At 41.2% G+C, this 27,150-nt stretch overlaps 1 protein-coding gene across 1 annotated transcript; it reads left to right on the top strand.

Annotated features, from left to right (window-relative positions):
- Positions 1-8,862: 8,862 nt before the first annotated feature.
- On the top strand, positions 8,863-15,741 carry LOC129714379 (sphingosine 1-phosphate receptor 1-like). Its single transcript, XM_055663942.1, has 2 exons — positions 8,863-10,168; positions 10,755-15,741. Exon 2 carries the CDS (start codon positions 11,104-11,106, stop codon positions 12,226-12,228), a length of 1,125 nt encoding a protein of 374 aa, XP_055519917.1. The 5' UTR covers positions 8,863-10,168; positions 10,755-11,103; the 3' UTR covers positions 12,229-15,741.
- Positions 15,742-27,150: the final 11,409 nt, after the last annotated feature.

The following is a 27,150-nucleotide window of genomic DNA, read 5'->3' as shown; positions in this document are numbered from 1 at the left end:
GCATAGAATGACGTAGTATAGGAGGCTACTTCTCCTGCTTGTGCCTGAGTTTCCCACAGCTCTGTAAAACAAAATCTCCTTTAAGGGACATGGGGACTAGAGTTAGTAATGCAAATAAGTAGGATCTTTGCAGGTTGCTCTGGAGTCCATACTTAAAGCTGGTGGGAAGACATATATTTCATTGAGATTAAGCTAGGTTAATTCTGACGACAAAAACTAGAAATTAATTCCACTTTAACTAATCAATTATAAAATTATAGTTCACTTTTAATACTATATGCATATGCCAGTTCTATGGCTATGTTCATTGTGTCAGGTGTCAGAGGTTATGGGGAGAAGGCAGGAGAATGGGGTTAGGAAGGAGAGATAGATCAGCCATGATTGAATGGTGGAGTAAACTTGTGGCCTAATTCTACTCCTATCACTTATGACCCTATGGCATTGCATTCTAAACCTAGAAGTGAATGCATTCTTGCATCAAACTCCTGTGTAGTACTTTGTTTTTAACACATGATCCTGACATGCAAGATTAAAGTTCCTTTCTTATTTAATGTTAGCTACACATGTGGTAAGATCTGTCTTTTAGATATATTTTAGATATATTACACCACTTTAGAGGCCCATAAACTATATAAAACAAAGGATTTTGAAACATAGAATGACACAGTATAGGAGTCTATTCAGCTGATTGAGCCTGTATGGGCATACTTCGCTTGTCAATAAATAATGTTTTTCCCCCACAGCTCCCTACAACAACATCTCCTTCGACTGAGATAAGCACAAAGTGTTGGAGTAACTCAGCGTGTCAGGCAACATCTCTGGAGAAATGGAATAGGGGACGTTTCGGGTCGAGACCCTTCTTCTGGCCCACCTATTCCTTTTCTCCAGAGATGCTGTCTGACACCAGCTGAGTTGCTCCAGCTTCTTGTGTCTATCTTCAGTTTAAACCAGCCAAGCATCCGTAGTCAGAATCGAACACGGATCTCTGGCGTTGTACGGCAGCAGCCACCGTGCCGCCCATGTATTGGGTAATTGATGGTGTGCATTATTATGAACATACTTATCAACTTCACACTATGTAAGCACCATGATGAATGTAACCTAATAAATGACTGACATTGACAATGATATATTGCTTAATGGTAGAAACTGCACTGTTAGCAGGATATTACCTCTAATTATTTTAATTTAAGAAATACATCCTTTCAATCAATCATCATGCATTCCTCGTCTTGCAGCCTGCACCACTCTGCACAGCTGCAATAACAACATCAGGCTCTTTCCCAGGACCCCATGATCTATATTGTCAAATTGTTGTGTGACATTTGTATTGTGAAATAAATCAACAGAAAATTTAACACTATGAGGATTATTCCGGACTGGCTAACTTGAACTTCTAATAGGTATTAAAGATTCTGTGAACTTTTATACATGCTCCAGCTGCTTTCCATGATAGCTTGGCAAGTTTCCACCTTTAGCCAACTTGTTCTTCAGAAGGTAGACTAAAAGCTGGAGAAACTCAGCGGGTGAGGCAGCATCTATGTAGCGAAGGAATAGGTGACGTTTCGGGTCGAGACCCTTCTGGTATTAGTGACCTTTGCTGATCAAGCATGGTTATGAAAGTGCAAACGTAACTGGTAATAAGGGGCTGTGCAGTCAATTGCTGATGAATTATTAAAAATAAATTTCTGTCTTAGCTCAGAATAGCATTCCCATCCCATTAGCTAAGTGATTCATGATTTCAGCCATGTTGCAGAGACTTGACCATCCAATGTAGGCTGACATTTTAAAGCAATATTGAGAAATGTTAGTTCAATTTTCATATTAAAATGAGACTGCAACTATCCTCTCGATGGGCATAAATATACCATACCATTGGTCTACATTAAAAATGCCAGTCCAAGCTCAACATTTCAAAATACACCATGAGAAGAAATGATCTCAGATATTTGGTTCATTGCTGTTTGTTGTATCTTGCAATACACTGCTCCTGTACATTTCCAGAGCCAAACACCATGAAGCACTTTGAGACATCCTATGGTTTTCGAAGATGATATATTCATGCAAGTTATTTTCATTATTTCACAGCACTAACTGATAAATTTGCAATATGAACCAAAACATTGCAGTCACCATTTTACCAAGCAGATAGCTTGAGCAGTGAAAGCAATCTGTTTGGGATTACAAGACATACTATTATTACCACCAAACAATTAACATAGAAAATAGGTGCAGGAGGCCATTTGGCCCTTCACGCCTGCACCACATTCATATAGCAATCATTCTGTCTTCAGTATGAAGCAGGTGTGATTTAGGCAAGTCTGCACAAGATATGAACTTTACTGTAATTTGAAAAAATTAATGAAAGGGTGCATAGTCTGTAAGTACACAGTGAATTGATAATTCCCTTTCAAAGTATACTGGCATGCCAGCCTTTGCAACCTAAGAACATAATTTCATTGAAATGTTATATGTTGGTCCATGAATCTAAATTGGGGAAGTTAGATTGGTTTTTACTTGTTTTCTCCTTTAACCTTAAACTCCAAAGCAATCCAACAAATTATTCACAGTGGATAAAAGATTTGATTCTAGACAATAGAAATTAAAATGAAGAAGTTAGAAACAAGAAGAAATTCAGGGTAAATATACCCACAACCAATAGTTTTGTTGGCATAATACTCCAATATGTACACATTCTACATATTCAGTGCACTGATACATCAGGACAAATTCAAGTTGCTATATTAGCATTTCACACTCATTCTGAATTCATTTTGCATTATCTTTCTTAATCTATCAAAAATTGTAATTTTCATTTTACCAATTAATCTTGCAAGTTTCATTGTTTTTCCCCTGCCCTTTACTATCCTCAGCCAAGAGAACGTACAATATAGATGGGCCACAAGTTGAATTCGCAGCTGAGTCTAAAATATCACATCAGCAGCAAAGTATAAGGAAATTGAATATTCATTTCATTACAAAAGAAGATTTTTCGGTCGATGGTTGTTTTTCACTCTTATCACAAACTTTCAGTTGCTGACCAGCCCAGAAATCACAGTTGAAGTGTTCCCACACTAGCAGTGCTGTTTTCTTACGACTACAATGCTTAAGAGATGCAGTCATTTCCTGACTGTGCTCCATTGTTGCAACCAAATGCTCACACTGGACTAGGCGATGCCATCCACAAAAATAGGCAAGGTTTAGAACTCACTATGAGGGATGATCAGTCTATATGTTAGCATATTGAACAGTACCAGGACCTGTCAATGAATATATTACTAATTATACAGATTACCTTCCATCAAAATCTTCTCGCAATCTCAATAAAACATTAAGGTGCCATTCTAATTCATCGGCAGCTCAAAGAAGAACAAATTGAAATAGACTAATGGAGTTTTATTCTAAATTGATTTGTATTAACAATAAGACCATATGTTATGTGCCAGTCTCTGCAGGGTCAGGGCCATTGTTCTGTATTAATTGTAGAACAACACTATTCATAAATGTTTTCTGTGTAAATTATAGAAATTACTTGAGGCTTCAAGAATACACACAAATAATATTAGCTCCACACTGTAAAATATATATTTCTGGTAATGTATTTGCTTTAGGTTCACTAAGAAATATCTGATTAGATTGTGTACAACATTTTAGATAAATGGCAACAAAATTCAATGAAATATTTTAATAATTTTACTGTTTAAAAAAATTATACTATTTGGTATAGAGACATATTGATAGGGTGGTTTATTGATTGTATCTTTTCCTTTATTGGAATTCTATTTAAAATGAATGAAAAAAAAATTATTCTCATAAAATCAAACACTCTTTGTTATTACTGTTCGTTTATAAATAGAAGAATTGAGAATATGCAGAGGCTTTTAAAAAATGCTAAAATCTGATATGGTAAAGAATTTGGTGAAAGACAAGTAAAACAGGTAGGAAGTCAGAAAAATCAAAGGAACTGTGAAATGTAAGCTTGTAGTCAGTTACTTGCAATGGAGATAAACTGCAATAGAACCATCCTGTCAACAACTAGAGAGCAGTCCTGAGCTACTATCTACCTCACAGGAGGCCCTCATGTTATCTTTAAATTGGACTTCACTGGACGTTATCTTACGCTGAACGCTATTCCCTTTATCATGCATCTCTACATTGTGGATGGCTCAATTGTAATCATGTATAGTCTTTCCGTTGACTGGTTAGCACGCACAAAAGCTTTTAACTGCATCTCAGTACACATGACAATAAACTAACTAATCTAAATTAATCTAAGCTTGTACAAGTATAGTTTAAATGTGACCTAAATCAGCATTTGGATTTCGAGAGGCTGTCTCATATTTTTCTTTTTCTCAAACAATTGCACCAAGGCATCCAATCTGCAATTCAAGTTCAGTCTTGGTATTAAATAGTTCAAGAGATTACAAAGTACAATTAATCCAAACTATTTGGTGCAATGTCAGCACCATTGAGCCGAAGATGCCATAGAAACACAAGCATCTGTGAATGCTGGTTTACAATAAGAGACTCAAAGTGCAGGAGTAACTTTACGGGTCAGGTAGCATCTCTGGAAGACATGGATCAACGTCATTTTGGGTTGGGACCCTTCTTCAGACTCATTGTAGTAAGGGAGAGAAAGTTGCTAAATAGGTGGGGTGGAATAAACACCTGGCAAGTAATAGGAGAATACAGGTATTTGGCTCCAGGCATCAGTTAAGATCCCAAATTCAATTCCTGCAACCACCCCACGTACTCCATTCAAAGAACCCTTATGACTGAAATCAATGTTGATGAATCTAATCTGGGAAAGGTTGAACAATAAATCCCCATGAGAGAGAGAGAGAGGGTCTCAGTGGTTTTCTAATACTGCATTATTTTAATAAAACCGAAAATGATGGATTTACTCAGTAAGTCAGGCAGCATCTCTGGAACCAATATCAACATTTCAGATCGATGATCTTTTAGTAGCACTGGAGAAAATGAGGGGAAAAAATGTGAGTTCTAAGTTGCAGAGCAGAGAAGACATGGAGAAAACAAAGGGGGTGTCTATAATAGGGTGGAGATCAAGGTTGCCCAGGTGATACAGACACTGTTGATGCCACCAAAAGAGAAATTAATGAATGTTTATTAATCATTGTTGATCTGTCTGGAAAGAGAAAGATGAAAGAAAGACAGTGGAAAGAAAGTAAAGGAATAATTGAACTTTGAAATGCAAACACAGCAGTTGCCAGGAATCTGAAATAAAAGAGAATGCTAGAAATACTCAGCAAATCAGGTACCACTGCAGAAAGAGAGAAACTAAGTTAATGTAACAAGCGGATGTACTAGTGAAAAAACTGGCTAGTGATGAATAAACAGGAAAAGCTGGTTATCTAAAATTGATGAATGTGTTATTAAGTCACAAGAGCTGCATTATGCCTAGACAGAAGATGAGACACTGTCCCTTGAACTTAAGTTCAGCTTCACTGAACATGTAGAAGAGCAAGACAGAGAGGTCAATGTTAGTTTTGGATAGAGAATTAAAATGACAGGCAACTGGAACCTTGTAAACTGATTGGATGTGTTCTGCAAAGTGATCACCCAATAGAGGATTATAACCCAGTGGTATGAATATTAATTTCTCTAACTTCAAGTAACCCTTGAATTCCCTCTCTCCCCATCCCACTCCCCTTGTTGAGTCTCATTGTCTGTACTCATTCTCACCTAACACACAACTAACAATGGCCCCTTTCCTTTATTATCATTACTTTTTTGCATATCTTTCATTCATTTGTTCTATTTCTCTCTATATTACCATCTATATCTATCGTTTCACTTTCCCCCATTACTTCTCAGTCTGAAGAAGGGTCTCGACCCAAAACGTCACCTATTCCTTTTCTCCAGAGATGCTGTCTGACCCACTGAATTATTCCAGACTTTTGTGTCGATCATAGGCTTCACCTCTTCAACATCAAAGGAACCGCATGGTGAGCAATGAACAAAGTACCCTAAAACTGGAAGAAACCCAAATGAACTGCTTCTTCAGCTTGAGGGACATTTTGGGACCCTGGATCTTGAAAGAGATGAAGAGACCCAGTCGATGCACCTACAGTTGCATGAGAAAGTGAAGAGAAATGGGATTAGTTGGATGAGATGGAAGAACAAACCTGACAGTCGTGGAGGGAAACATCCCTGTTCAATGCTGAGTGGAGAGAAGCAGTGCAGATTGATATTATAGTAGGCCCCCCTCGGTCATGACAGACATGGGTGATGCATCCTAGTTTGGAGGTGATGTGTGGTCGGATGCAAGCCTGGGCGATGTCATATGGAGGACAGTCTGTTGCCCATGCAGCACGTCCCCCCTCTCCACGTCGCTGATTGATCCAAAGGAACAGCAGGGCCATTACAGTTTGTCACCAGCGCCGTCGCAGGAGACTCAAGGGGGCGGGAGCGACTACCTTCCAGTGCAAGTCTATAGCACCTGCCCACATATAACCATTTGAGAATATAGTGTTGCGACTGTTTGGTGCTGAAATCAATCGGATATAATCTATAAACATTACTGATTAGTTGAGATTATTGTTGTCTCGACCTGAAACGTCACCCATTCCTTCTCTCCAGAGAAGCTGCCTGTCTCGCTGATTTACTCCAGCATTTTGTGTCCATCTGCAGATTTCAACCATTCATTCATCACATATCAACATGCTAACCTCAGCTGAATTGGTTGAAAGGAAGAGCACATGACGCTTTTCCCATCGGGAAGTTTAAATCGCTGGGAAAAAGAGGGAAGAAATGGGCTCTAGATCCAATAATTTGATTCCACTTTGCTTTTGCAATTTAGGGAGAATACCATTCTAACCAAAAAAATTTGAAACAATTTGGAGTAGAATTAAGCCGTAATGGGCCACATGTCACTTAAATCTGTTCTGAATGGTTAAATGTGTGTTTTGGAATTTACTCCGCTAAATTTGTTTGTCCAGATTAGGCTGTAAAATATCAAGATTTGAACTATTAAAATGTGTTTGCCACAATATGTACAATAAATGTGTGTATCAGGGGGTTTAAGACTATCTTTGATCGAACTTTACTGGCTTTACCTTGCACTAAACGTTATTCCCTGATCATGTACCTATGCACTGTAAATGTCTTGAATGTAATCATGTGTTGTCTTCCCGCTGACTGGATAGCACGCAACAAAAGCTTTTCACTGTACCTCAGAACAGGTGACAACAAACTAAACTAACTGTAGAGTTAAATTACATTTGTTCTTTAAGTTTTGTCAGAATTTGTAACTATTTCCTCTGTTTGTGCACCTTGTACAGACACTGCGTGACAATAGTTTATTTCAGCAACAACTAAGAGTTCAATAATGTAGCAATAAGCATGTGTGAACATGTGTGTAGGTAGCTTTGCATGCTGTGTCATTGAAGTGATGGCTGAGTAAATTCTAAGTCACTTGTGTACTTTGGCCAAAGACTTTGCATTGGCAAGCATTTAGATACTGTATAACTACTTGAACAAAAATAAAAACAGAAAATATTTCAAAACATTTGGCAGATCAAGCAATACGTGTCAATTTTATTAACTGTTTCCTTCTCTGAAAATTTTGCTAGACCTTATCTTTATCAACGTTTTGTATTTACTTCAAATTACCTAGAACAACTGTTTTTGGATTTAAAGTTATAGAGTCCAAATACTCTACAGTACAGAAATACTCTTCTGCCTGCCAAATTTACATTCTGGGCTACAGTAAGAGGGGGGAAATTTAAAGGGAAAGGGACAACATTGTCACAAGAGGCTGGTGGGGATGTAGAATGGGTTAGCAGAGGAAGTTTTTAAAGGGAGGTACAATTATGACTTTTAAAATACACTTGGATAGGTACATGGATAGGAAAGGTTTTGGGGGATATGGCTAAACACAGACAAAGGGAACTAGCTCAGATAGATATCATGTGTTTAAGAAGGAACTGCAGATGCTGTAAAATCGAAGGTATGCAAAAATGCTGGAGAAACTCAGCGGGTGCAGCAGCATCTATGGAGCGAAGGAAATAGGCAATGTTTCGAGCCGAAATGTTGCCTATTTCCTTCGCTCCATAGATGCTGCTGCACCCGCTGAGTTTCTCCAGCAGATAGATATCATGGTTGATAAGGATGAGTTGGGCTGAAGGAACCTATTTCCGTGTCCTAACCCCATATGAAAATAGCTTCCATTAAAGGAAGTTAATTCTATCTCAAATGAACAGCTGGGTTTTTGCGTTTATTGTGAGTATAGTAGATCCAAGTAGATCAACTCAATTTGAAAAAAAAGTTAAAATGTAGAAACCGAAGACATTGGTTTGTTTAACGTAAAATAACAAAGCTTATTTAAACTCTCACCACAGATGATGATTAAAAACTCTCGACTCTCGAGACTTCTAAAGTGTTTTAAAGAAAATGTATGCTGACAAATGCATAAAATTCACTATTATGATTGGAAATGGAATTGGTTTATTGTTTGGTGACAATCTGAACATTAAAAAATAGACTGTTAATAGTATTCGTAACTTTCTTAAAGCACCGATAAAAAAACGGTAACTAGATTATGTGCGGTTAAGATTTTAAAAAGTACCTCCTTGCTTTTTTACGTCACCCTGGTGACCAAGTGCCACCACCGTGTGATATTTACTACCTGTCTATATTTATACGGCATTCGGGAGTCTTGGTACTTCGGGTGACTTTTGTCCAGTCCATGATCTGTTACTGAATGAATTCCAACTTTGGAGTTTGTTCATTCCTTCTTGAACTGTTACATCTCTCAGTTTTCTCTGCCTCTCTCCCCTCCTAGTTCTAATCATTATTTTTAATAAGAGCCTTCCTCTACTTGTGTAGGAAGGAACTGCAGATGCTGGTTTACACCGAAGATAGACACAAAAAGCTTGACTAACTCAGCGGGACAGGCAGCATCTCTGGAGAGAAACATAGAAACATAGAAATTAGGTGCAGGAGTAGGCCATTCGGCCCTTCGAGCCTGCACCGCCATTCAATATGATCATGGCTGATCATCCAACTCAGTATCCCGTACCTGCCTTCTCTCCATACCCTCTGATCCCCTTGGCCACAAGGGCCACATCTAACTCCCTCTTAAATATAGCCAATGAACTGGCCTCAACTACCCTCTGTGGCAGAGAGTTCCAGAGATTCACCACTCTCTGTGTGAAAAACGTTCTCCTCATCTCGGTTTTAAAGGATTTCCCCCTTATCCTTAAGCTGTGACCCCTTGTCCTGGACTTCCCCAACATCGGGAACAATCTTCCTGCATCTAGCCTGTCCAACCCGTTAAGAATTTTATAAGTTTCTATAAGATCCCCTCTCAATCTCCTAAATTCTAGAGAGTATAAACCAAGTCTATCCAGTCTTTCTTCATAAGACAGTCCTGACATCCCAGGAATCAGTCTGGTGAACCTTCTCTGCACTCCCTCTATGGCAATAATGTCCTTCCTCAGATTTGGAGGCCAAAACTGCACGCAATACTCCAGGTGTGGTCTCACCAAGACCCTGTACAACTGCAGTAGAACCTCCCTGCTCCTATACTCAAATCCTCTTGCTATGAAAGCCAACATACCATTCGCTTTCTTTACTGCCTGCTGCACCTGCATGCCTACCTTCAATGACTGGTGTACCATGACACCCAGGTCTCGCTGCATCTCCCCCTTTCCCAATCGGCCACCATTTAGATAATAGTCTGCTTTCCCGTTTTTGCCACCAAAATGGATAACCTCACATTTATCCACATGAAGAAATGGGTGACGTTTCGGGTCGAGACCCTTCTTCAGGTTCTTTGCCTCCTTCCATATCTCTAGTCTCGCTCTCCACTGACTGTCCGAAGAAGGGTCTCGACCCGAAATGTCATCCATTCCTTCTCTTCGGAGATGCTGCCTGTCCCGCTGAGTTACTCCAGCATTTTGTGTCTCACTCCAGGTGACCTGTCTTTTTTGTTGGCTCAGCTGCCGCCTGTGTTTACTGCCAATCACGAGAGAAGTTTTGAACCCTCCCACTGGCCCGCCCCAACATAATATGATCTGATTGTGATCGGCATACTATAACCTTCGCCAGCTGTGTGTAGTAACATCTCCACAGGGCATCCGAGTGAGCTGCCTCCCACCCAGCGTCCCGACTGCCGCAGCCCACTGCTGCTAGTCCATCCACAACAGTAAGTGTGCGCCGATTCATGCTTCAGGCAGTGCCGTACTGTCTCTCGCTTTAATGTGTAGGAAGGAACCGCATACAAGCTGGTTTACACCGAAGATAGACCCATAAACGTCCCGATCCAAAACGTCGCCTATCCAGAGTCAGAGACGGCGCCTGACCCGCTGAATTACTCAAGCTTTTTTTCACCAGAATTCACCGTCTGATTTTCTCTTTTATAATAGTGAGCCCAGAAGACCCCTATATTTCATTTCTACCACAACATGCACCTCAATATAGACACAAAATGTTGGAGCAACTCGGCGGGACAGGCAGCGTCTCTGGAGAGAAGGAATGGGTGACTTTTCGGGTCGAGACCCTTCTTCAGACTTAGTGCAGTCACTTCTCAACCCTTTCACCCACTTTCCCTCCTAAGAGTTTTAAGTCAAAATATTTACTGGCAAGTGGCAGCACATGCATTTAAAATGAAAACGCCTTCAAAGATGCTGCCTCACCCGCTGAGTTTCTCCAGCATTTTTGTCTACCTTCAAAGAGTGAAAACGTGTATTTAAGGGACTAAATGAGGATTTTTGTTTTCCTTTCTCCATTAGAATTGCGCCATCTATGATCTCTGGTGAATTTGGAACTGGAGACCACTGCTGAATTTTGTGGACTCCCTGAAAGTGGACTACAATATTGGTGCAGAGTGCATGGGCGTTTGTTTGTAGATTTCCCGGCTGGCTGCGAATCCTTCTCCTTGTTTGGATCCTAACCGGAGCTTCTGTCACGCCAGTCTCTCTCCCAGAACTTCATTGATTGCAAAACTGTGATATCGACCTGCTAGGCGGCAGCCACTGAATTGCCAGCATTGACTTCATGCATTAATTTCTCGCCGATACGGAGCTGGGGAGCGATTTAAAAAAAGCTAGAGGGGAACATCGGCCACAAAGACCGGGGAGGATGAACTTGGGGTTGGGTGAAAGATGGAGACTGAACTTCGGGGACTATTACAACAATGAGACTGTGAGCCTGCATTATAATGCCACCGGGAAGCTGACCCCCGGCAGATACAAGGCAGGTCTGAGGGTCCACGCGGTGATATTTTTGATAGTCTCTGTGTTTACAATCTTGGAGAACTTGCTGGTCTTCATCGCCATCCGGAAGAACAGCAAGTTCCACACGCCCATGTTTTACTTGCTCGCCAACCTGACAATGTCCGACCTGCTGGCGGGGGTGACCTACTTGGTCAACATCCTGCTGTCCGGTGCCAACACGATCAAGCTGACGCCGCTGTGGTGGTTCCTGAGGGAGGGCGGCGTTTTCATCACCCTCACCGCCTCGGTCTTCAGCCTGCTGGCCATCGCGGTGGAGAGGCATGTCACGATGGTGAGGATGCAACTGCACAACACGGACAAGAAGTGGCGCACTCGACTCTTCGTGGGCGCCGACTGGATATTCTCGTTCTTCCTCGGGAGCCTCCCAATCTTGGGTTGGAACTGCATTGGGAACCTGCGTGTTTGCTCCACAATGCTGCCGCTCTACTCTAAGAAATACATCCTGGTGTGCATCCTGATCTTTATCTTTGTCCTATGTGCCATCGTGATACTGTACGTCCGCATCTACCTTAAGGTCAAGACTAACAGCCTCCCCATAGGCACTTCCAGAACGACCATGTCCAAGAAGTGCCAGAAATCTCAGGCGTTGCTGAAGACTCTGACCATCGTGGTCGGCACTTTTATTGGCTGCTGGCTACCGCTCTTTATCGTGCTGCTACTGGACGTCGCCTCAACTACGAGGAGCTCTTTGATTAGTAACTTGGCCGATTATTGCCTAGGACTGGCCATGTTAAACTCCGCCTTGAATCCCGTCATTTACACCCTGACCAACAGGGACATGCGCCAGACCATTGTGCGCCTGCTATGCCTGACCAAAGTCGGGGAGCAGCCTCGCTGTTGCGGGGTGATCATCTCCGAGTTTAGCAGCACCCAGCAGGACAGGTCCTCCATGCATAGACACGAGCTGCTACACACCACCCTCAGCTCCGGTAACGGACCGCAGTCTCCCACCAGGATCTCGCTGGTCTGACACCATCACGCTCTAGTCTACATTTTAGATAGACACAAAATGCTGGACTAACTCAGCGGGACAGGCAGCATCTCTGGAGAGAAGGGATGGGTGACGTTTCGGGTCGAGATGGGGTTAGGAGGGAGAGATATATCGGTCAGCCATGATTGAATAGCGGAGTAGACTTGATGGGCCGAATGGCCCGATTCTGCTCCCATCACTTATGACCTTAAGATCCTTCTTCGGAAAACCAGCTTCTGCAGTTCCTTCCTACACGTTTAGTCTGCGCACGGTCTTCTCAAACGCCTAGGGCAGGATTCGCGAATGCAAAACTGCACTGATTACAATTAAGTGAATGGACGGTGTTCCGCGCCTGGTGGAGGAACATTTCTCGTGGAATTTATATGGAAAGTGATGAGAAAGTACTAATCGCGCGCGTGTATTTTTGTAAAATCTCTTAAAATCAAAACGGTTCGAAGATGTCATTAATCGAAGTCGAGTACTGCATGGACCGATACTGGGTCTTAATCTTTTCAATCCATGTACATGACTTGTGATTGCAGATAGAAAAACGGTTGCTAATTTTGCTGATGCCACAAGGATCGACAGGAAAGTAATCTGTGATGAGGGCATGAGAAAACTCCCAAAGGATATGAAGGTTAAACAAGTGGGCAAATATTAGTTTAGTTTATTAATGTTGTCACGTGCACTGAGGTACAGTGAAAAGCTTTTTGTTGCGTGCTAACCAGTCAGCAGAAAGACAATACATGATTACAATCGAGCCAGTCACAGTGTATAAATACATGTTTGGCAAATGAGATATAAAGTGGGAAATACGAAACTGTCCATTTGGTTGGAAAAAATGTTTACAATCTGAATGGCGTGAGTGCCTAAGATACAGAAAGATCGTGATGTCCATCAGGTGTGATTTCCAAAAGGCTAGTGTACCTGATATCATGCAAGTGATTAGTAAAACGAACAAGATTTATGGTTTATTGCAATGGGGATGTATACAAAAGAACATAAAGTATTGGGGAGACATCAACTGTAGAGTATAGCTCTATCTTTACAGAAGGAAGTTCATTTATTGGAAGCAATTTGGAGAAAGTTTACTTGACTAATAACCCAAAATAGACAGTCCTTCCTATGAGGGACAATTAAAACTGGCTGAACTCATAATGTTTAAGAGTGAGAACGGACTCCATTGAAACATGAGATCTTGAAGGGTATGTAGGATGTGGTGAGGATGTTTGCTGCTGTTGGAGAATTGGGTGTAACCAGTTAAAAAGAAAGGGTCACCCACTTAAGACACAAATGTTAATATTGTCATTTCTTCTCCTCAGAGTATTTTGAATCTTTGGAATTGTTCCTCAGAGGTCACTAGAAGAAAATGTTTGAATATTTATATTGAAATATAGACTGAATTTAGTTTATTGTCACGTGTACTGAGATTCAGCGAAAAGCTTTTGTGCATGCTAACCAGTTAGCTGAAAAACAATACATGATTACAATCAAGCTATTTACAGTGTACAGATACATGATAAAGGGAATAACTTGATAGTTTATTGATAAGGAGGGAGATGAAATATTACCACGAGTAGATAAGACTGCATGCAGTTAATGCCACAATTTGGTGTTAATAAATGGTGGAACAAGCTGGCGGGCCAAATGGCCTGTTCCTGCTCCTAATTCATATTCCAATTTTCATCAACATCAACACAAAGACTCTACCAACCCAAGCTGCAAATTAGATAAAATAGCAACATAACATTCCAACTTATGCCGTTTTACATCACAGGAAGCTTTGCAATTCTGTCCTGATTTTGTAACATGTAAAGTTGCTCAATTAGGATCATAAATGTTGAACACTTTTACTGCAATAGCTCTTTGTTTTCCCGTGCTCCAACATACCACGGTTTGGTTCAGTCTGGTTGGACTATGGCAGCTTATACTCTATACTCCTAGTGCTTTGACACCCTAGAGGATAAGTTTGTCCAGACAGCATCAGCACAGCATATTTCGCTTGGGCAGCTTACAACCCAGTGGTATCAATATTGCTTACTCTAACTTCAAGTAACCCTTGCATCCCCACTCTCTCCGTCCCTCCCCTGGACATTGTACTAATTTAATTGTCGTCCCGTTGAGTTTCATTGTCTGTATAACTTGTTAACAGCTAGCCCACAGCCAACCATGGACCGTTTCCTTCATCATCATTCCTTTTTTCAATATCTTTCATTCATGTGTTCTATATCTCTCTACATCACTGGCTTTATCTCTCGTTTCTCTTTTCCCTGACTCTCAACCTGAAGAAGGGTCTCGACCTGAAACGTCACCTATTCCTTTCCCCCCCAGAGATGCTGTCTGTCCCACTGCGTTACTCCCAGTTTTACTTGCACTGATGAGTAAATGAACCAAACCTTGGCTCACCCATGAAAATCCGATCACATATTTTAAGCTCCGCTCTATAGAGTAGACCATAACTGTACAAATTGTCTTCCAAATATATTTCAGATATTAAAGCATTGAATTTATAAAAGTACCATTTTGTATTTAAGGAAAAGATGATGCCCTTTGAATTTTTTGCCAGGCTACTCTAACTATTAGAGGTGGGAAAATAAAACAAAAGCCCGATATTCATTATTAAATTCTTTGAAAAAGACTTCCTACATAATAATACTGATTTTTTTTCCATCGTGGCTCGTAATTCCCTTTATTCAATCCATTTACACCCTTGGAGTTCCAATCTTTGCTAATTTGGATGAGACACCTTTTAGTATTTCTACCAGAGTTCACTTTTCCATATGAGTTTGGGCAATGACTGAGAATGACTAGCTTTAACCATGATCCACATTTGCAATAGGTCTGCATGCAGAGCAACCAAGCTGCTGCTTCCCTCTGGCAAATGTTAGTCTTCATCCTCCATCCCCGCCACTGCTCCACCTCCCACTTCATCTTAGCTCACTAGCAATTGAGTTTCTCCTTTGAGAGGGAAGTACGTACAGTTAACCCTGACCGTGGTCTAGGACTGAACAATTCATTTTCCTGCACAATAGAAAGACAATATTCTCAGTGATACAATGTTGTTCAGTCAATGACCACAGCAAATCTGTAAGTGAGAATATAGTATTATATAACATTGAGAATTTAGGTTATGTCGTACTGGCAGCACTTTAACTTCCAAATCATTCCTGGTGGCAATGTATGAGGTTAGAGAGGGAAGAGTGGGATTGATCCTACCTTTCACTGTTTATATGGAGAAGATGCTGCCACTATTGCACTGCAGTTTCTCAATGTGGCATGGAATCGGTAGCAGCTTTGATATGCAATGCTGTAAGTTCTGCTTCAGCTCGGGCTATGACTCTGCCTAGGAATGAATCAAATTTCAGATTATCCTAGACTATGAATGACCTAAATATGTTGAAGTAAATGTATAATTCTAACCATTATTTCAACTGTGATAATTGTGGATTTGAAGAACTTAATTATGTTCCAATTTTTAATAAAATGTTATCAATCAGCAGTTGCATGTTTATCTTAACAGTTTATCTGTACGTTATGATGGATGTGGAGAGAATGTTTCCACCAGTGGGAGAGTCTAGGATCAGTGGTCATAGCCTCAGAATAAAAGGACGTTCCTTTGAGAAAGAGATGAGGAGGAATTTATTTAGTCAGAGGGTGGTAAATCTGTGGAATTCATTGGCGCAAAAGGCTGTGGAGGCCAAGTCAATTGATATTTTAAAGGTAGCGATAGGTTCTTAATTAGTATGGGTGTCTGGGGGGGGGGGGGGGGGGGGGGGAGGCAGGGGAATAGGGTTAAAAGGGAGAGATAGATCAGCCATTATTGAATGGGGGATTAGACTGGATGGGCCGAATGCTCAATCCTGCTCAATAGACAATAGGTGCAGGAGTAGGCCATTTGGCCCTTCGAGCCAGCACCGCCATTCAATGTGATCATGGCTGATCATCCCCAATCAGTACCCTGTTCCTGCCTTCTCCCCATATCCCCTGACTCCGTTATTTTTAAGAGCTTTATCTAGCTCTTGAAAGCATCCAGAGAACCTGCCTCCACCACCCTCTGAGGCAGAGAATTCCACAGACTCACCACTCTCTGTGAGAAAAAGCTCCTATCACTTATGAACTTAACACTTTGCAATAAAGAGCAAAACGTGGTTGTAAACGTACATATGTAGCTTAGTTAGAATATCATCCAAGACTCTAGTTGCAAGTTGAAATCAGCAGTTTTCTACACAGTGGGGCTGGAGGCAGCAGGTGGATCAATAAGTACGCAATTTAGTAAACTAAAATGTCCCATGCACCTGCTAGGCAATTCATGAAAATTGTGAAATGGATTAGAAAGTTCATGCACTGTCAAGAACTGAGATATACAGAAGAAAGGTCTCAAGAGTAAGCTTCTCAGTCAATGCTAATTTTAGGCAGGAAATAGCCACATTCTATAATTAATTTTAACCGCCCAGGTCAACAAAAGAATTCTAGATTTCTGCTCCAGTTTCATATCGAGTGGTCGAGGATGGCGAGGTTGGTTATGGTGATTTTGTGACATAAGGCTTTTCTATTGTGTATTTCACATAACCTTAAGAATGTGTCAAAGCACTCTGTGGCCACTAAAACCGTCCTGCAAAGTAGCAACTGTGATTATACATTTGCAAGATTCCAAAAAGGACAATGGTGATAATGACTAGATAATCTGCATTGGTTGTGTGGAGATAAAAAGAGAAAGAGAGCAAACCCAAGACAACTAACCACATGAAAGAATTGTTGGCAGACTCCTGCCATCTCTAGAATGTTGTTAGGCATTAGTAATGCACAATTTCAACATAGAGCCCAGAAGATAAATAAGCACTGTTCACTTTTTACCACTAACACGCAGAATCATTTGGCAAGAATCATTTTATGCCAACAGCTATATCTCAAATGCAGCTCAATATTATAAATGCTTGTGCAATCGCAAGAGCAACGATGGCAAACTGCAACTCTGTCTACAACTTAAAGTTTTCAAATTAAAATACAAGGTAGACAAAAATGCTGGAGAAACTCAGCGGGTGAGGTAGCATCTATGGAGCAAAGGAAATAGGCAACGTTTTGGGTCGAAACCCTTCTTCAGACTGATGTGAGGGTGAGGGGGCGGGAGAAAAAGGAAGGAAGAGGTGGAGCCAGAGGCCTGAGGGAGAACTGAGAAGGGGAGGAGAAAGTAAGGAGAACCTGAAATTAGAGAAGTCAATGTTCATACCGTATGAACATTGACTTCTCTAATTTCAAGTAGTCCTTACTTTCTCTTCAGCTCTCCCTCAGCCCTCTGGTTACACCTCATCTTTCCTGTTTTCCTTAAAGTTAATTTGAAGGACACTTTCAAGGGCCACAGCTATGCCCTGCATTTTTGTTGATTACGTCAAACAGTCCTTGTTCTAATTGTACACTGGCACCATCCTCCAACTCTTCCTCCGCCACATCGACGACTGCATCAGGTCTGCCCCCTGCACTCTTGTAGAACTTGTTGATTTCATTAACTTTACCACTAACCTACCCTGCCTCATATTCACTTGGACTATCTATGTCACCTCTCCCCCCCTTTTCTAATCTCTGTCTCTATCACAGGGGACAGACAGACTATTGACTGATGTCTACAACAAACTCACCAACTCCCACAGTTATCTGGACTACACTGCCTCCCATCCTGCCTCTTGCAAACATGCCATCCCCTACTCTTAATTTCTCCGTCCCCATAACATCTACTCCCAAAATGAAGACTTCCATTCTAGGACATCCGAGATGTCCTTTTTTTGGGAAACGTGGCTTCCCCATGCTGTCGTAGATGGATCCTTCACCTGCACCTTCTCTGTGTCCCAGCGTTCTGCTCTCACTCCCCCTCTTCCCAGATGGAAGAAGGTTAGAATTCCCATGACCTCAACTGTCAGCCCATCAGCCTCCGCATCCAACACATCATTCTCCAACACCTCTGCCACTTTCAATACTAGTCAACACTTTCAATTCCACCACCATTCACATCTTCCCATTTCCATCTGGATGATGTTTTGGGTCAAGACTTTTCTTCAGACCCAAAACATCACCCATTCCTTCTCTCCAGAGATGCTGCCTGGCCCGCTGAGTTATTCCAGCAATTGTGTCTACCTTTGGTGTAAACCAGCTTCTGCAGTTGTTTTCTACACATACTCCTTTAACTCTTGTTGTGTCTGTTTCACATTGGACAACTGGCATTATCAATGGAATGCTTTTGTTCTACATCAAAGATATTTTCATTGCCAAGAAAGCGTAACCATCCATTTAGATTTTTACTGCCTTAAATATCGTTTAAAAAGCATCAACAATAAGCAAATAATAATTTAAAAATTATGCCCAACCACAAATTAACATTGCTACAGAGCTGTATATTTCTCACAGGACTCCTCCCAATTGCCGACATTGGTTAATGCATCCTAAATGCAACTCCAAATCATCCAAACCAAGACTATCTATAATAGTGTAAATCCTTGCCAGCGCTTTGTGAATCTAAGTTGAACATTAATCTCCATTGCCGGGTCTAAGAATTAAAGTCTAAGAGTCATTTTACTCCTAGTCATCATAGAGTGACTCCAATAGCTTGACCAATTTGGTGGATAACCAGAGAGTTGCAAATACCACGCAGTGTTGGGTAACAGTCTTCACGGCATGAGTTGTAACTGAAGGATGAAAGAAAAATATCCCATAGGATGTTGTACATCTGTGACCTATTTTGTAAGTGTATGACTGTAAGGTACTGCTATAGTCCTGGACAATATATAGTGCTACATCCTGGACAATACAGCTCACCCCATCCATGACACACTGGTCAACCCGAGGAGTACCTTCAGCAACAGACTGGTTCCACCAAGACGCAGCACAGAACGCCACAGTAGATCCTTCTTCCCTGTGGCAATCAAACTTTACAACTCCCCCCTCTTCTGTCGTGGGATAGAATGAGACTGACTTCTCTCCCCAATCTTTGCACATCCCCCAAGCCTTTCCACTCGTCACTTTAATTTCATGTTTCATGTATTTGTGTTTTCATGACTGTTGCATATCAATTTCCCTCCTGGGATAAATAAAGTTCCATCATATCGTATAAGGGGAGAAGTGACATGTGTACAAAGCTATTCTGGTGGAATACTTTCATTTAACTGCACATCTCGTATGTGTATGTGACGAATAAACTTGACTTGACTTGACTTGCTTATTGGGCATTGTATAAGCTGGAAAAGAGGATGTACCTGCCAAACTATCAGATTATGTTATATTATCCAAGCCATAACCAGGGTAGATGTTGAGATGATTTAACTCGTGGAAATGTTTCAAATGAGGGGACACAGTTCTAATGGGGTGGTGAGAATTTGAAATTGAGCTACAGTATATAGGAATTTCTTTTCACGTACAGGGGTTGTGGAGTCTGGGTTATCGGATGTATTAGAGGTAGTGTTCATCTTTGAAAGATCATGGAATTGAGGGCAATGGGGAACTGGTACAGAAGAGGAGTTGTAGCCTGGAGCAGATTAACCATAAAGTAAACTCCCTATCTCAATCATGATCCTTGTAAATGGCAGTGCAGGCTTGATGAGCCAGAGCCTATTCCTACTCAGATTGTCTTGTGTTCTTCTGCATCCACAAGCTATATTTCTTTAGTACTATCTTCAAAGGGAAAGATTATAGAAATATGGACTGCATTTTTGTATGATAAACAAGGTTTATTTATCTTCCATTCATCTTCTTAGTGGTTCCTCTGAACTACTTATGAACAACATCAATAAAGCACAATCAACAAACTAAATAGTGAGATGTAACTGGAGTATAACAAAGGATGGGACATGGCTGTTAGATATTACCATCATTTACCACTCCTAAGCCAGTTGTAGGGCCTGGTGCAATAAGAGATGAATATCTCAATTAAAGTCACAGCCAGATCAAAGCTTTACAATTCTCTTAAGAAATAATTAGCGGTCATGCACATTGTCTATTCACATCTAAAAATTCCTGCAGCACAAAGGTAGTAGGCATGTACAGTCTTGAGTTTCGAGGATAGGTCTCCATAAAAGCCGAACTTATGAGTCCATAATTTAACTGAGCAATATCCTGCAAATTATTCTATTTTTAATAATTCAATTAATTCACTCATTTAATCCCTAATTTGAATCATCTTTGATATATAGTACAACTCTTCACTCTCTGCTGGCTGGAAAGTTTTGAAGTTTCTTTGAGTTACATATACATGTAATTATAGTGCAGAGAAGGTAGTCTTTGTGGTCTGCACTACACGAACCAACGCCCATCCTATTTCATCTGAATTTCGACATTTGGTTCTGTGCTTTTCTACCACTTAATGAGGCAAGGCATAATTAACCTTTCAGCATTAAACAATTAAGCAAATATCTAGCCAGAAACATCTGAAAGGATGATTTGTGTTGAAGATGGGAATGTTGGACTGAAGGATGTGGGTGCCCTTCTGAAACTGGAGCTGGCGCTAAGTAAAGCCGTCTTTGCCCAGTGCCTATGCTCTATCTGACCAGAGTTGCTTAACTGAGTGGTAATAATAAAATTAGATGCTAAACTAGACTATTCGTGTGGTTGACCTAGAATCAAGAAATTGAGGCAAAGAATAGAAATTTAAACCTCCCAAACATACATCCTTTACCTTGTTAATATCAAAGCATACCCACAACTGCATTTTCATTTTGACTGAGGAAATATAAATTCAAATTCTTACATTGCTGTGGTATAGGGTTGTTGACTACGAGTTTATATTAAGATTCAAAAGTTGATTTTTATCACAATTTTTGAAAAACAGCATGTTAATGAAAGTGGTTTGGGCGTTGCACCATGCAAGTTATATTAAAGCTAATTTTAGTCTTGCAATAAACTGTTAGTTTCTGGGAAAGTCAAACCACTTGAAGCTGCAGGATTGCTATATAAACAACATATAATTGAGTGAAATATTATTTCATGTTTAAGTGATGGTAACCAACTAACATACTGTAAACTTCAACACTAGAGAGTTATCATTCCTTCACTGTTATGGTTTCTTGTCAACAGTTGTTAAATGTTTAGTTTAGTTTGGAGATACAGCATGGGAACAGGCCCTTCGGCCCGCCTAGTCCACACCGACCTGTGATCCCTGTGCATTAACACTACCCTACACACATTAGTGACAATTTTACATTTCTACATTCATATCAAGCCAATTAACCTACAAACCTGTACGTCTTTGGAGTGCGGGAGGAATCTGAAGATCTCGAAGAAAAACCTGCAAGTCACTGTGAGAACGTACAAACTCCATACAGTCAAGATCGAACCTGGGTCTTTGGCACTGTAAGGCAGTAGCTTCCTCTTCTTCTTATCGAGTCCACACACAAGATTCAAAGTCGTTCAGCCAGAGTTGAACACACTCTCGGCATCTGCATACAATGGTGTCTGTCTTGCGCTTCTTGTGCGTGGTGGTGGAAAGATTGGTGAAAAGAGGGCCGCGACGTGAAAACTTTTTCCTTAACCCCAGGCAGTAGCTCTACCACTATGTCACTGTACCGTCCAGAGTTCTTTATTTAATTTTAAAAACACGACTTAAATCTTACAATTTGCAAATAGATATTATGCAGCATATTCATTTGTCACTTTTTTTTTCAGATCAGGCCCCATCAGTCTATTTACATTCTGTCAGGATGTCATGAATTTTATGTTGCATGCATTACTTGAGCAAATAGTCGTCAAGAAAGTTTGTCAGGTGTCCCAGATAGGACAATTAAGTTCTTGCTTGCTGCAGCACAACAGAATATTGTAAGCATAAATACAGAACAGTTCAGTGTGTCTATATAAAATGAGTAAAGCAGAGGGCTGAGCACGCAGCCTTGAGGTGCTCCCTTACTGATTGTTATCGAGGATGACACATTTCCACCAGTACGGAAGACTGTGGTCTGTGGATGAGTAAGTTGAGGATCCAATTCCAGAGGGATGCGCAGAGACCCAGATCTGAGAGCTTGTAGAGGATGATTGTATTAAATGCCGAGCTGTAGTCAATGAATAGCGGCCTGACATATGAGTTTTTGTTGTTCAAGTGGTCCAGAGCGGAGTGTAGAGCCAGTGAGATCCCACCCACCGTTGATCTGTTATGGTTTTTCAAGGTTTTTCTTCATACAGGTCCTAACCACAATTTGCAATGGCAAGAAAGCTGTAAACTGTGACCATTATCCACAAAGCCTATGGAATGGTTACACCAAGCTTCAGCATATCCCTCAGTATGCAACCCTGAACCTTAAAGTGAGGCAAGACACAAAAGGCTGGAATAACTCAGCGGGACAGGAAGCATCTCTGGATAGAAGGAATGGGTGACGTTTCAAGTCGTGACTCTTCCAAAACATCACCCATTCCCTCTATCCAGAGATGTTGCCTGTCCCGCTGAGTTACTCCCGCATTTTGTGTCTATCTTCAGTGTAAACCAGCATCTGCAGTTCCGTCCTATATCTTAAAGTGAGGCAGTCTGCAGCATTTATTTGGGGACAGCTCCTGTCACTGAAAGATCACTAGGATACAGGCTGACCAGAGGACATCAATCACAGAGTTGATGTTCTTCCAATAGCAGTTGATATTTGCCCTCCTTCTGAGTCTTCCGTATCAACCCATATAACAGCGTTTTGCACTGTGCACCTTGGATGAATTTCGACCAAGAGAAATGAATCTCTTTGCACTTTCATGGCAAACATGCATTCATAAAAAAAAAAAGACCGTATTCCCAGAGTAGCCACCTCTATGGCAACACTACAGCTGCACAAGAAGAATGTGATAGGGAGTTCTGATGAAAACATTCTGCCAAATATCTGTTACAGGCTTTTCAGTGAATCATGTGACAAGAACCAATGTCACCATTTTCCAATCAGCCTCAATGACATTTTGTGCAAATGTCTGCATTGTGGTCAAAGATAATCTTTTGAATAGTATTCTATGACAGATAAGTGGAATGGCATGATCACTGCAAGGGACCATTTTGTTTGCAACATGACAGACCCACCCTTTTCAACACTAGGGAGTGAGAATACAGGGTCTTTGCACAACGGTGCAACCATACACAAAGGCGGCAACCTCATCAGATTTGTACATCGTGTTACAAAAAGTCTCCATAAGGGCCCCAATAATCTCCTCAATCGCTTCCTATGACACGGCGGTATAGATTTCGTCATGCCCAGGGGATTAGTCCACTTTAATGTGTACCAATATCTCGAACACTTCCTCTTTCCTGATACACGTGTTCCAGACTGTCAGTGAACAACTTCCCCTAACTCTCCACCCTCCTTCCTGATGCAAATTATTCATTCAGGACATCACACATATTTCGGGCTCCACACACAGACTTCCCTTTAGGAAGGAAAAGGAGGTTGAGGAGGCCTACTCTTTCTTGTTTCTAATACATTTATAAAAGCTTTTGGAATTCTCTTTAAATCTGCTGAATTGACAATTTTGAGTCATACAGCGTGGAAACAGTCCCTTCAGCCCAACTTGCCCATTACATGTCCCTTTTTGCCCTCATATCCTGTAATTCCCCATGTCCCATCACTTGAAACTAGAGGGGCAAAATATGTGACTGGTAGCAGAGGAAACAAGCCAGGATTTCTTCTTGGTGATCCTAATGCCCAATGGATTTTGCAGTTAAGTGAGGTCTAACCCAGACAGATCCAATGATGGATAACTCATTTTCCCCCCAAATTAGTCAAATTTCCATTGAATGCAACAGGCTGAGATAGTGAATGACAAGAGACCAAAATCAAGATCTTGATTAATATGGGTGTCAGGCATTATGGGGAGAAGGCTGAAAAATGGGGTTGAGAGGGTAAGATAGATCAGCCATGATTGAATGGTGGAGTAGACTTGATGAGCCAAATGGCCTAATTCTGCTTCTATAGCTTAGGATGCTCGATTCTCAGCATGATCTGAATGAAGGGTCTCAACCTGAAACGTCACCTATCGATGTTCTCCAGGGTTGCTGCCTGACCCGCTGAGTTACTCCAATACTTTGTGTCCTTTAGTGGTTGAGTTAAATGCCTGGTTTAACTACGCTTGCCCTTACATGGCCTATGTTTTCATTTACAGTGGCTTGCAAAAGTATTCATACCCCTTGAACTTTTCCACATTTTGTCACGTTACAACCACAAACATAAATGTATTTTATTGGTATTTTATGTGATAGACCAACATAAAGTGGCGCATAATTGTGAAGTGGAAGGAAAATGATACATGGTTTTCAAATTTTTTTACAAATTAGAAACTGAAAAGTGTGGCATGCAAAAGTATTCAGCCCCCATTACTCTGATACCCCTAAATAAAATCCAGTGCAACCAATTGCCTTCAGAAGTCACCTAATTAGTAAATAGAGTCTACTTGTGTGTAATCTAATCTCAGTATAAATACAGCTGTTCTGTGAAGGCCTCAGAGGTTTGTTAGAGAACATTAGTGAACAAACGGCATCATGAAGCCCAAGGAACACAACCAACAGGTCAGGGATACAGTTGTGGAGAAGTTTAAAGCAGGGTTAGGTTATAAAAAAATATCCCAAGCTTTGAACATCTCATGGAGCACTGCTCAATCCATCATCCGAAAATGGAAAGAGTATGGCACAACTGCAAACCTACCAAGACATGGCCGTCCACATAAACTGACAGGCCGGGCAAGGAGAGCATTGATCAGAGAAGCAGCCAAGAGGCCCATGGTAACTCTGGAGGAGCTGCAGAGATCCACAGCTCAGGTGGGAGAATCTGTCCACAGGACAACTATTAGTCGTGCACTCCACAAATCGGGCCTTTATGGAAGAGTGGCAAGAAGAAAGCCATTGTTGAAAAAAAGCCATAAGAAGGCCCGTTTGCAGTTTGCCACAAGCCATGTGGGGGACACAGCAAACATGTGGAGGAAGGTGCTCTGGTCAGATGAGACCAAAATTGAAGTTTTTGGCCTAAATGCAAAACACTATGTGTGGCGGAAAACTAACACTGCACATCACCCTGAACACACCATCCCCACTGTGAAACATGGTGGTGGCAGCATCATGCTGTGGGGATGCTTTTCTTCAGCAGGGACAGGGAAGCTGGTCAGAGTTGATGGGAAGATGGATGGAGCCAAATACAGGGCAATCTTGGAAGAAAACCTGTTAGAGTCTGCAAAAGACTTGAGACAGAGGCGGAGGTTCACCTTCGAGCAGGACATCGACCCTAAACATACAGCCATAGCTACAATGGAATGGTTTAGATCAAAGCATATTCATGTGTTAGAATGGCCCAGTCAAAGTCCAGACCTAAATCCAATTGAGAATCTCTGGCAAGACTTGAAAATTGCTGTTCACAAATGCTCTCCATCAAATCTGACCGAGCTTGAGCTATTTTGCAAAGAAGAATGGGCAAAAATTTCAGTCTCTAGATGTGCAAAGCTGGTAGACATACCCCAAACAACTTGCAGCGGTCATTGCAGCGAAATGTGGTTCTACAAAGTATTGACTCAGGGGGGCTGAATACTTTTGCATGCTACACTTTTCAGTTTTTTATTTGAAAAAAAAATTGAAAACCATGTATCATTTTCCTTCCACTTCACAATTATGCGCCACTTTGTGTTGGTCTATCACATAAAATCCCAATAAAATACATTTACGTTTGTGGTTGTAATGTGACAAAATGTGGAAAAGTTCAAGGGTATTGAAAACATTTGCAAGCCACTGTAAATACATTGCTGAGCTGCTACAAATCTGACCTGCAAGCTGTTTGGGTGATGAGCACTTCACTTAGTGAGGACCCTTACAATGGTTCAGCTGTTATGCAGCAATGTATGCACAGTGGAGTGGGCATTGCACAATGTGGCTGGCACAGAGAAATATATATAAAGTGGGTTTAGCATGGTGCAGCAGTTTATATATTGTGGATGGCACAGTGGAATAACACTTATATAGGTGGGGTGGGTAATGCAGCAATGCACTTGGTGGTGTGACCACAGTGGGGCAACACTTTCAGTGTGGTTGGAAACACTGCAGCAATACATACAGTTCATGTTCTACATGTACATTTCGAGAATTTTGTACATGATACTACCTTGCAAGAGTAAAGGTTTTCTGCAGCTATGCATTTCAGCAGCGGACAGACTTCACCCACACCATGTAAGTTGAGAATGAGAAACAAAAGAATGTGTTTAAAATGTAACCTCAAATGCCATATACAATGGCAATTCTGGATCTCTGAAAGTGTGGCTGGTGGAAGGAAAAAAATGATCCACAACCCATAATTGTAGTACTTCCCATAACACGAAGAATGAGTAAATGGCTGATACAGACTGTACACATGGAAATTATTAAAATGATGCCCAGTCCTACTGCATTCTTTTGTTTCTCTATCGATAGCGTAGAAACAGGAGGGAACATGGGCAACCCACTCCTTGTTCTCAATCTATACTATTCTACAACCAGTTACTGTAAGTCAACGCTTCTGATTTTAACTCCATTTGAAACAGAAGTACCATGCTTCTCTTGCTTTGTGAGGCATCTTACATACTCATCTGCATCAATCATTCTATGGTGCACTTCAATGAACCACAGTATGTCTAAATTGGAGGTCTAAAGCTATTGTACTATCTACAAAGGATAAATTAAGAGCAAGAATGAGTGCTCTTCCTTTGCCTAGATGAGCATAGATCCAGCAACACCCATGAAGCTCAACAACATCCTAGGCATGCAAAGCAGCATTCTTCGTAGGCAGAAAAGGACACAAAGGGCTGGGGTAACTCGGCGGGTCAGACAGCCTCTCTGGAGAACATGGATTTGGGCTAGGATCCTTCATCAGACTAATGGACATCCTTTAACCACATTAATATTTATTGTCTCGACTGCTGGTGGACTACCTACAAAATCTACTGCAGCTACTCATATAGGCTACTCTGACAGAA

This window comes from Leucoraja erinacea, chromosome 39 (genome assembly GCF_028641065.1).
Source record: "Leucoraja erinacea ecotype New England chromosome 39, Leri_hhj_1, whole genome shotgun sequence".
NCBI lineage: Eukaryota > Metazoa > Chordata > Chondrichthyes > Rajiformes > Rajidae > Leucoraja > Leucoraja erinaceus.
The sequence above is the reverse complement of the archived record's forward strand: the minus strand, read 5'-3'. Positions and strand labels throughout refer to the sequence as shown.